The 11451-nt window shown below is 44.0% G+C and overlaps 1 protein-coding gene across 1 annotated transcript in view; it reads right to left on the bottom strand.

Moving 5' to 3' along the window:
- The window catches only part of EIF2B5 (eukaryotic translation initiation factor 2B subunit epsilon), a 9591-nt gene extending 6450 nt beyond the window's left edge, over window positions 1-3141 (bottom strand). The window contains exons 1-4 of the mRNA XM_007468936.1: window positions 2582-3141; window positions 1342-1466; window positions 322-507; window positions 53-230 (exon numbers count right to left, since the gene is read on the bottom strand). Coding sequence (XP_007468998.1) covers window positions 53-230; window positions 322-507; window positions 1342-1466; window positions 2582-2794 — 702 coding nt within the window. The 5' untranslated portion in view covers window positions 2795-3141. The remainder of the gene's footprint in view (window positions 1-52; window positions 231-321; window positions 508-1341; window positions 1467-2581) is intronic.
- Window positions 3142-11451: the final 8310 nt, after the last annotated feature.

The raw sequence follows: 11451 nt of genomic DNA, 5'->3' as shown, positions 1-11451 counted from the left end.
CCTGCTGAAGCCTGTCACTTTCCCACCTCAAGGACCCCAGATACCCACACACCAGTGGAAAAGAAAAACGTCGGAGGCCTTGGGTCTTCTGAAAATGGAGCACCCGGTTTGTGGCACTATCCACAGCCACTACCACATTGTCCTCATGGCAACGAGTTGGGTGGCTGGGGGATGACTCCTTGAAGATCATCGTCATCACAGATACATTTTTTTCCAGCTTCCGCCTTAACCTGTAAAGGATAGGAGGGAGAGAGCTGCAAAAAAGCAGTCTTAGGGCTCTGCTGGTCCCAAACCTCATCTCTACCGTTTTCCCATCCTGACCTGTGTTCTTCCAGGGCTCTGGTAATATTGATGTTTGAGATGACATCCCCATACACCAGAAGGAAGTCAGAGCGCACCAAGGCCTTAGCATCAACATCACGGAGAATATCCCCCAGTGATCTATATAGCTCTGATGTAATTATTCGAACCACGTTGAGGGATGTAGGGCGGCACCACTTGGATTTCCTAAAGGAAGGGAGGTGAGGGGGATGAGTAAACCAAGCATAAAGATCATGCAGAGCTTCCCTATTTTTTCTCCCCACTCAACATTCACACTCCTTTGCTACGGCTTTTTTTGGGTTCCTGTCAGCGTCCTTGACTTCAAAGAGGTTTATGAACTATAATTAATGGTTTCAGCATAGTCTGTCACTAGTCTTGTTTTATGGGTTAGAGAAACATGGCTATTTCCTCTTCATACCCTGACCCCTGTCCCTAAACATGGATTGGAACTAAAAATCCCGCTGAGACTTAGGTTATACAAAGTATCCTGGGAACACACATTTCATGCCACTTTTCTCCTTCTAAAGCTCATACCAAATTTAGGAGCTGTTTGATGGAGACCATGCTAACATCCTAGTCTTTATTTCCTAAGCTTCCATAAATCCTGAGATTCACTCTTTTTCAAAAACACTTCGCTCAACATTTGTTAAGTGTCTACTACGTGCGTGGTACTAAGCTAGGCACCAGGAATACAAAGATGAGGAAGAGCTCAATATTTAGAAGCTCAGTGGAAAAACAAAGATATTACTCTTGTAACTTGCATATTGGAGCCACTAAATAAAAAGCAAAACCCATTGGGTACAAACTTTGTGAGATTCAGAAAAAATCCAAATGCTATTCTTTAATCTTTGTCACAGCTTCAGCTGCTCACCTAAGTGAAGAGAATGCCCTTAGACCTTATGACGGGATCCAAACAGACACATTTTTCTCCCTCATAATCTCCTCTTATTTAGTTATATCCATCCTAAGGAAACTGGGAAAAAATGGTGAAACATGGAAAGAAAAGTTGCAGAGCCTTACAATAAATGTTCCTTGATTTGGGCAGCCTTCCAGCAACAAAAGACAAAGGTTTCCTGTACACCTGTGGCAGTCAGAAATTCCAGAGTGTAGTCAATTAGTGCCACATTGGCCAGGGGCAAGAGGACCTGAGGGTAGGAGATGAAAAAAGTCATGAGGGTCCTCTGAATATCATTCTTTCCCCCATTTCAACCACAATTTTCACTCCTCTATCAACACTATCTATCAAACACTAGTTTTTACTTTATCTTTCCTATTTAAAACTAATCAGGCTGCTGCCTTTGATGTACATGGCATACTCTGAACATCTGAGTCTAATGGGTTGCAATTTGGATATAGTAGGCATGGAATCTACTTGCTTAGCATCAGACGCAGAGCTGGTATAGAACAGCAGACTACCCCCAACAAAGGATAATACAGAAATCAATTACATCTCCAGAAGCTTCAGTACCACTAATGCTTTTTTTCCCATAAAATTTCCTTCCTTGATCCCTTTCTAAGAGTCAGGGGCTAGCCATCCCAATCAACTGTACAAAATAAACAGCCATTAGACTATTTAGAGGGAGTGGTGAGTCAAAGAGGTTTTTCCTGAACTGAATGCAAGTCCTTTTCTTTGAACTGGGGGACTGCTGAATGACCCAGCAAGCCCTAGGACTAGATCAGTCCAGTTCCCCAGTGTCTAGACAATACTGGGGATGTGGGCAACCAGCCACTGAACCTGTTCTGTTCTCCTTTTGACAGATAGCACTAGCTGTCACTAAAACCTGAAAAGAAAAAAAGCACACTGTAAGAGATCCAAAACAGCTGTTACTATGAAATCAGACCAGCCTGCTCTTTTTTTAGGCACATGACCTCCCTTTTGGAGGCAAAAGGAGGTGACAGTCCCTTTCACCTAAGGATTTCTCTTTCCTCTACATAAGGGTGGCGCAGCCTCCTCTTGCACTGAATCCCCGTGTGAAGGCTTCTCACAAGCACTGCTTCTTCATTAGCCCCTGCAGGCCTCCCAAACCTGAGGTGGACAGCATTACGAGTGCCCAAATCTGCCTGCCACTCACTTGGTCAGGCAGTCGTCAGGGCTTTAGACGGTCTCTCCGCCTTCCTCCTAACCAGATAAACCCGATTTCTGGGAAAGACAGTGGACACAAGTCCTTCCAGAGCGCGCCTCACTAGGCAGCCGAAAAGATAACTTGGTCTAGCTCCGCCACCTCCGGACCCTCTGGCAGCTTTCGCACGCGGCGCTCACCCGAGGCTGGTCCTTGGAGATGGGGAAGAAGCGGCGGTTGAAGCTGTCGGCCACCAGAACTGCTTGTAGGGGCGGCGGCGGTTCCTCCTCCGCCCCTCTGGCTGCTCCACCGCCGCCGCCGCCGCCGCTGCCACCGCCTGCCGGCCCGCTGCCGCTGCGCTTGTTGGGCCGACCGGCCACCACACCAGGCGGCGCCACCACAGTGGCCGCCATCTTCTTCTCTCACAGTCACCACTTCCGCTCGGAAACTGACACGGCACGCAGTAGGGGACAAAAAGATCCAGCACTCGAAATGCGAAGCACTAGCGAAGGGAGGCCGGGAGGAGCTGAGGAGAAAGGAATGCGCATGCGTCTCCCCTAGCCCTGTCTGAAGGCTGAGCAGCAAGGAGCACGGCGTGGGGCCCTGCGGCGCTGGTGGCCGCATATTGAGGCGCCCGGGGTTGGGGTCCTGTGGACTGCAGACTCCATCTGCAAGTATTATCGGCTGTCATTTGTTCGTGAGCAAGCTGAGATTCTTGGGGGATAATGAGACACGTGGTCTCTGCGAAGCGGCCAGATCCTTTCTGGATGTGTAATCTTCTCCGCCCCGAGCATGTTAAAAATTGTGGTCCTCTGTCATCATTCTCATCACCTAATGTGACCCGGTACCCTGGGGAGCTCAGAACCGAGTCAGACATTCCTTCCCTCAGGGCACTCACAGTCTACATAAATACAGAACGTGGAATAGAAGGGAGAGTAGTAATTCTATTAAGCGCTGATCGTGGCGGGGAATGATACAAGCATTATCGCACTTAGTTCGTCACACGTTTCTGAGAGAACATTTTATCCATTAGTTCAACAAACATTTCTTTTTTTTTTTTAAATTTATTTTATTTATGTATTTTTGGCTGCTGTGGGTCTTCGTTACTGCGCGCCGGCTTTCTGTAGTTGTGGAGAGCGGGGTCTTCTTTTGTTGCGGAGCACGGGCTCTAGGCACACGGGCTCCAGTAGTTGTGGCACGTGAGCTCAGTAGTTGTGGCTGGTGGGCCCTAGAGCGCAGGCTCAGTAGTTGTGGCGCACAGGCCCAGCTGTTCCGCAGCATGTGGTATCTTCCCGGGCCAGGGCTCGAACCTGTGTCCCCACATCCGCCTGCCACACATTGGCAGGCGGATTCTTAACGACTGCGCGACCGCGCCACCAGGGAAGCCCCAACAAACAATTCTTCAAGTCTCAGTGGGGTGAAGTTCACCCAGCTAGTAAGTGGAAGAACTGTTGTTGGAACCCGATCCATATGACGTCATAGCTCCACAATCTTTCTGCCATGTGTGGATAAAAATTTATTATTTTATGATGTCTTCATTTATTCATTAATTCAGCCTATCAGCATTTATTGAAGATCTACTCTGTGCCTTAATCAGATTGGAAATAAAGGTGGAACCACGAACACTCTAAAGTTGAGTAGGCCTGGAGGATGTAAGCCGCAAGGCCCGAGTCTTGAGAGGCGCGGCACCAGTTGGGGAAAGAGGCAGTGGGCTGCAGCGGGTAAGCCAGGCCTGCGGAAGTGCGGGACCTTGGGGACGTGGTGGAAGCGAGGTGAGGCAGCTTGGGTGTCCTTTGGTGGACAGAGAACTTGCCAGCAAGGCACCGTGCTCTTCCAGCACGAGAACTGTCGGAGTTCCACCATCGATTCCTCAAAGTTTCTGCAAGCGTCATTACCACCCACGGCCGCGTTGCATGTCTGGATTCGGAGTTCCAAGGGCTGAGATTTGTTTCCGTCTGGCGGCTGTGGCTTGGCCCGCGTTACTCAGGCACCCTCCTCGTGGGTCCGAGGAGTCTGTCATTTCTTCACTCAACCAGTTGAGAGCGCTAAGCGAAAACTGTTTCTTCAGAATTTTGGAAAATTTAGCCTGGAGAAGGAAAGGCAGAAGGCAACTCAGTAAAAGTTTTCAATTAAAATGAGTGTACATTGTAGAAGAAGGTGTTCCACTGTCCTACAAATTCACAGGAAGAAAGAGAAAAGATGGGTGAGTAAACAAACAGGACTAGTAATTTGTGCGAGCACACACACGAGGGGGTTGCGTGGGGATGTGTTGAGGGTATGGGAAATAGGTCCAATTGTAGAAAATTTTAAATGACTCCTGACACCTCTGAAAATGTGAGTGGTAAATCCAGGCCTTGTAATTCTGTAGACAGGTAGCTGGATGCATAAGATTTTAATGGATGGGTCTTAGGGAGACTCTTTCTCGACCTGTTGTTATTTTTTTTATTTTTTATTTTTTGCTTCAAAACTTAACAACAACGAAACAAAAATGGGCAAAGGACTTGAATGGATATTTCTTGAAAGAAGGTATACGAATGGCCAACAAGCACATGAAAGGTGCTTAACATGACTAATCATTAGGTAAGTGCAAATCAAGACTGCAGTGAAATATCATCTCATGCTCATTAGGATGACTGTTATCAAAACAAACAAACCAAACCCCAAACTAAAAACCAGAAAGTAAGAGGCATTCGTGAGGATGTGGAGAAATTGGAATCCTTGTGCACTGTTGGTGGGAATGTAAAATGGTACAGGCACTGTGGGAAACGGTATGGTGGTTCTTCGAAAAATGAAACAGAATTACTATGTGATCCAGCAATTCAACATCTAGATATACCCCCAAAAAGTGAAAGCGGGGACTCAACAACAGATATTTATACATCCATGCTCATAGCAACATTATTCATGATAGTTAAAACATGGAAGCAACCCAAGTGTATGAATAGGTAAGCAAAATGTGGTACCCTAGCATATAATCCTCAGAGCTGGGTTCCATTCCAGCTTCTAGTCATTTACTAGCTGTTTATTCTTGGGCAGGTTACACAATCACTCTATGCCTGGACTTCCTCATGTTTGAAATGGGATAATAACAGTACTTACCTCAGAGGGTTGAAAAGCCCTTAGAACACTGTTGACACACTGTCAGTACAACTTAAGTATTAGCTAATATTATGATGATGCATTTTTGTCTGCAACTTAATTTTTATTTAATATATGGTGGAATGTAGACAAACCTAGCTATTTTCAATGATTCCATAACATTCTGTAGTATGCATATACCATTATTTATCCAACCGTTTCTCAACTGGTAAGCATTCAGATTTTTTTTCAGTTTTTGCTATTACAAATAATGCTGCAACTAGCATCTTCCTATTGATATCTTTATACATTTGCATTTATTTATTAGAATTTGTTCTTAAAGGAGAGTGACTGGTTCAAATTGAATTCAATTCCCATGGCAGGGGATATGCTGTTGAACTCACTGGGAAACCTGCTGAGACTTAATTGCTCATGGTGTTATATTACTTAATGGCTATCCATGGAAAATGTGCCGTTTTGCCCTGACACTGGCAGTGTATGAGAGTACCTGTTCCCCTACAGCTTCACAAACAGAGTGTGTTGTCAACAGTTTGGACTTTCTGTCAATCTATAGGGGAACAAAGTGTAGTTTTAATTTGTATTTCCCTTTTTAAAAAAAAAATAATTTTATTTTGATTCTTTTCTCTCTTTTTTTAAAAAAATTAATTAATTTATTTATTTTTGGCTGCACTGGGACTTTGTTGTTGCATGCGGGCTTTCTCTAGTTGTAGAGAGCAGGGGCTACTCTTTGTTGCAGTGTGCAGGCTTCTCATTGCGTTGGCTTCTCTTGTTGCGGAGCACGGGCCCCAGGCATGCGGGCTTAAGTGGTTGTGGTTCGCGGGCTCTAGAGCATAGGCTCAGTAGTTGTGGCACATGGGCTTAGTTGCTCCATGGCATGTGGGATCTTCCCGGACCAGGGCTCGAACCCGTGTCTCCTGCATTGGCAGGTGAATTCTTAACCACTGCGCCACCAGGGAAGCCCTGTATTTCTCTTAGTTTGAGTGAGGATGAACATGTTTTCATATGTTAAAAGACCATTTGGTCAACCGTCAGTTCTGGTTCTTTTTGTAAATTAATATATTGCCATTAAGGTTTCAAAATGAGTCTTGAATATCACCCAGTCTAGAATGTAAGCTCTGTGAAAATTGGGGCTTTCTATCTGTTTTAGTCACTACTGTATCCCAGGTCTAGAAGAGTACCGGGCACATGGCACATGCTCAATAAATATTTGCTGAATGAATGACTGGTTGTTGCCAGTCAGTAAGTGAGAATCTCATCAATTTTAGACAAATAAGTAGAAGTAATTTCAGGCTCCTCCAAGCTGAGGCTTATGTTTTTTTTTTTTGCGGTACGCGGGCCTCTCACTGTTGTGGCCTCTCCCGTTGAGGAGCACAGGCTCCGGACGCGCAGGCTCAGCGTCCATGGCTCATGGGCCCAGCCGCTCCGCGGCATGTGGGATCTTCCTGGACTGGGGCACGAACCCATGTCCCCTGCATCGGCAGGTGGACTCTCAACCACTGCGCCACCAGGGAAACCCTGTTTTGTTTTTTTAATTGTGGTAAAGTACACATAACATAAAATTTACCATCTTAACCATTTTTAGGTGTACAGTTCAGTGCTATCAAGTACATTCACATTGTTGTGCTACCATCACCTCCATCCATCCACAGAACTCTTTTCATGTTGCACAACTGAAGCTCTGTATCCATCCAACAATAATTTCCCATTCTCTTCTCCCCTCAACCCTGGCAACCACCATCCTACTATCTGTCTACATGATTTTGACTACTCTAAGTACCTCATATAAGTAGAATCAAACAATATTTGTTCTTTTGTGACTAGTTTACTTCACTTAGCATGAAAGAATGCTAAGTGAAATAATGCTTAGCATGAAATGTCCTCAAGTTTCATCCATGTTGTAGCATACATCAGAATTTCCTTCCTTTAAAAGGCTGAGTCATATTCCACTGTATGTATACACCACATTTTACTTATCCATTCATCTGTTAATGGACACTTGGGTTGCTTCCATGTTTTAGCTATTGTGAATAATTCTGCTCTGAACATGAGTGTATAAATATCTGTTTGAGTCCCTGCTTTCACTTTTTTGGGGGTATATATCCAGAAGTAGAATTGCTGGATTGCATAGTTTAATCTTAAACCACCATACTGTTTTCCAGCACCTGTACCATTTTACATTCTGGCCTACAGTGCGCAAGTGTTCAAATTTCTCCATATCCTCACCAATGCTTGTTATTTTCTTTGAAAAAACTTTTATTTTATAATGTCCATCCTAACTGGTGTGAAGTGGTATCTCACTGCAGTTTTGATTTGCATTTCTCTAATGACTAGTGTTGTTGATCATCTTTGCATGCACTTATTGACCATTTGTCTATTTTCTTTTGAGAAATGTCTATTCAGGTCCTTTGCCCTTTTTAAAATCAGTTTTGTTGGGACTTCCCTGGTGGTCCAGTGGCTAAGACTCTGTACTCCCAATGCAGGGGGCCTGGGTTTGATCCCTGGTCAGGGAACTAGATCCTACATGCCACAACTAAGAGTTTGCATGCTGCAACTAAACATCCTGCACGCGGCAACAAAGATCCCATATGCTGCAACTAAGACCCTACGCAGACAAATAAATAAATAAATATTAAAAAAACATCAGTTTTGTTGTCATTGAGTTGTAGGAGTTCTTTATATATTCTGGATTTCAATCCCTTATCAGATATATGGTTTGCAAATATCTTCTCCAATACTATAGATTGCCTTTTTACTCTGTTGGTGGTGTCCCTTGATGCACAAATGTTTAAAATTTTTTTTAAATAAATTTATTTATTTATTTATTTATTTTTGGCTGCGTTGGATCTTCGTTGCTGCATGTGGGCTTTCTCTAGTTGCGGTGAGCGGGGGCTACTCTTCGTTGTGGTGCACGGGCTTCTTATTGTGGTGGCTTCTCTTGCTGTAGAGCATGGGCTCTAGGTGCGCGGGCTTCAGCAGCTGTGGCCTGCAGGCTCAGTAGTTGTGGCTCGGGGGCTCTAGAGCGCAGGCTCAGTAGTTGTGGCACACGGTCTTAGTTGCTCCGCAGCATGTGGGATCTTCCAGGAACAGGGCTTGAACACATGTTCCCCTGCATTGGCAGGCAGATTCTTAACCACTGCACTACCAGGGAAGCCCAATGTTTTAAATTTTGATGAAGTCCAACTTATGTATTTTTTTCTTTTGTTGCCTGTACTGTTGGTGCCATATCCAAGAAATCATTGGCAACCCTGTGTTTTCTTCTTTTATAAATTTACTTATTTTTAAATTTATTTTTGGCTGTGTTGGGTCTTCGTTGCTATGCACAGGCTTTCTCTAGTTGTGGCGAGCAGGGACTACTCTTCGTTGCGGTCCGCAGGCTTCTCATTGCAGTGGCTTCTCTTGTTGCGGAGCCCAGGCTCTAGGCGCGAGGGCTTCAGTAGTTGTGGCACGTGTGCTCAGTAGTTGTGGCTCGTGGGCTCTAGAGCGCAGGCTCAGTAGTTGTGGCATACGGACTTAGTTGCTCCGAGGCATGTGGGATCTTCCCAGACCAGGGCTCGAACCCGTGTACCCTGCATTTGCAGGCGGATTCTTAACCACTGCGCCACCAGGGAAGCCCCTCTTCTAACTTTTAAGTGGCACTTTTTTCAGGTTCTACCTGTAAAGATGTCAAAATAATGGTATGATATGTCCCCTTCAGGGCACCCTTGATACATGTACAAGAGCTGGACTTTTCTAGATATTGCTAAACAGTCAGTGCTCTGTTTTTTGTATGCATCGAACTGATGGATTAGAGCACTTTCAGGGTAAATCTTAGGGCCTTTCATGCTTCTCAGCTGGGCTTACTTGCTGCTTAGTGATCAGAGCCAATTATTCACTGCATGAGTGTTTATTTTTCTAATAACTTGTAGGTCTGGAGTATTTGTTCTGAAAGTTGAGGGTTGTTAATATGCTGTCAGATAGCTGAGGTTTTTACTGTTCATGTCCTAGCTTGCTGGTCTCTCTCTGTCTCTTTTTTTTTCCCCTGGAATCTTCACTATCACCTCCAGAAGTGTAACTAGTCTCCAGAGGTATGACAATCCTCTTTGTCCAGGATGAGAGTTGAGGAAAAATATTCTTTAAACTTTCTCAAAAGTTCAGTTGAAACAGGTTGAGGTTATTCAAAAGAAACTGCACTTAAAAACTTAAGGGAGGGGGCTTCCCTGGTGGCGCAGTGGTTGAGAGTCCGCCTGCCGATGCTGGGGACGGGTTCAGCCCCCGTACGGGAAGATCCCACGTGCCGCGGAGCGGCTGGGCCCGTGAGCCATGGCCGCTGAGCCAGCGCGTCCAGAGCCTGTGCTCCGCAACGAGAGAGGCCACAACAGTGAGAGGCCTGCGTACCGCAAAAAAACAAAACAAAACAAAACAAAAAACAACAAAACTTAAGGAAGGAGAAGGGTGTGGGAAAAAAAGAAAGCGATTGACACACATAAAACAGTACTTTGGCTAGACCCAGAGATGCTGGAGCGTGGCCTGTGGAGTTAGGCAATACCACCCCCTAGAGGTAATTGCCGTGCACCAACCTACTCACCAATTGTGAGACCTTACAGGCTGGATGGGAGAGCCAGTAGGGTTCGTGAGGCAGCATTGCCAAGAGGAAAAAAAGTGTGGCCAAGCAGACCAGCCTGAACATCAAGGTCTTGAATCCAAATGAGCAAGGATTGTAGGAACAGTGTGCGAACCTAGAATTGTCTTCTCAGAGAAATGATCTTTCAAGAACAAGAAATAAAGACATTTTCAGATAAACAAAAACAGACAATTGATCATCAAAAGACCTTGACTAAAGGACTTTGACCTTCTAAAGTTACACTGTCTAGTGCCATAGCCACTAGCCATATATAGCTATTAAGATTAAAATTATATAAAATAAAAAATCCAGTAATGTCATCACATTTGCCACATTTCAAGTGCTTAGTAGTCACATGTGGCTAGCAGCTAGTATACTGGAAAGTGCAGATATAGAAAATTTCCACCATTTTGAACAGTATATTGAACAGCACTTCCTCAAGCAGAAGGAGAAAATTCCAGAACAAAGGTCTTAGCTGCAAGGTGGAAGATCTAGTAAAGAATATTGTAAATATATGAGTAAAGTGAAACAAATATTGATACCAAAAATATTAATGTCTAAATTGGGGAGGATCAAAAAAAGAAAGTACTAAATTACTTATATGTATAAGTCAGGAAGGAGGTGATCAGAGTTAAAAAAATTCTAAGATCTTTTTTATTATTCACATAAAGACTGGACCAAGAAATAGAATGCAGCAATATGCTGTTTACAAGCGATGCACTTAAGACATAAGGACTCAGAAAAGCTGAAAGTAAAAAGATGGCAAATGTTGTCCAAAACTAATCTGTCGGTAAGCTGTACTAGAAATAGAACTGGTCATGTTATAATGATAGAACTTTAATTCACAGGAATATAAAATATTTCAAATTCTGTGCACCTACAAATGCAGCTTTAAAACATATGAAGTAAAAATTTACAAAACTGTAAGAAACAGTTGACAAATCCACTCTCAGAGGAAGAGATTTAAAATGTATTTCTCTCAGTATTTGGTAGGTCAAGCAGATAAATGAATAGGATACAGAAGTCTTGAATATCACAATTAACCATGTTGATCTAATGAATTTATGTAGAATACTGCCTTCAGTAATGAGATAATATGCATTATTTCCAAATGCCGGAGGAATGTTTGTGAACATTAACTATGCATAAAGCAAATCTCAACAGATTGCAAGAAATTGGTGTCAGATAGACCCTTTGAAAAGTATGGTTCATAGAGCAGCAGCAGCACAATTAAGCCTGTTAGAAATGTGGAAGCTCAGGCCCCACTTCAGACCTCCTGCGTCAGAATCTGCATTTTGACAACACCCCCAGGGAATTCATGTGCACATTCAAGTTTGACATGTGTTGACACAAAGTATATTTTCCGACCAC

Source organism: Lipotes vexillifer, unplaced genomic scaffold (assembly GCF_000442215.2).
Source record: "Lipotes vexillifer unplaced genomic scaffold, Lipotes_vexillifer_v1.1 scaffold263, whole genome shotgun sequence".
Lineage (NCBI taxonomy): Eukaryota > Metazoa > Chordata > Mammalia > Artiodactyla > Lipotidae > Lipotes > Lipotes vexillifer.
The sequence above is the reverse complement of the archived record's forward strand: the minus strand, read 5'-3'. Positions and strand labels throughout refer to the sequence as shown.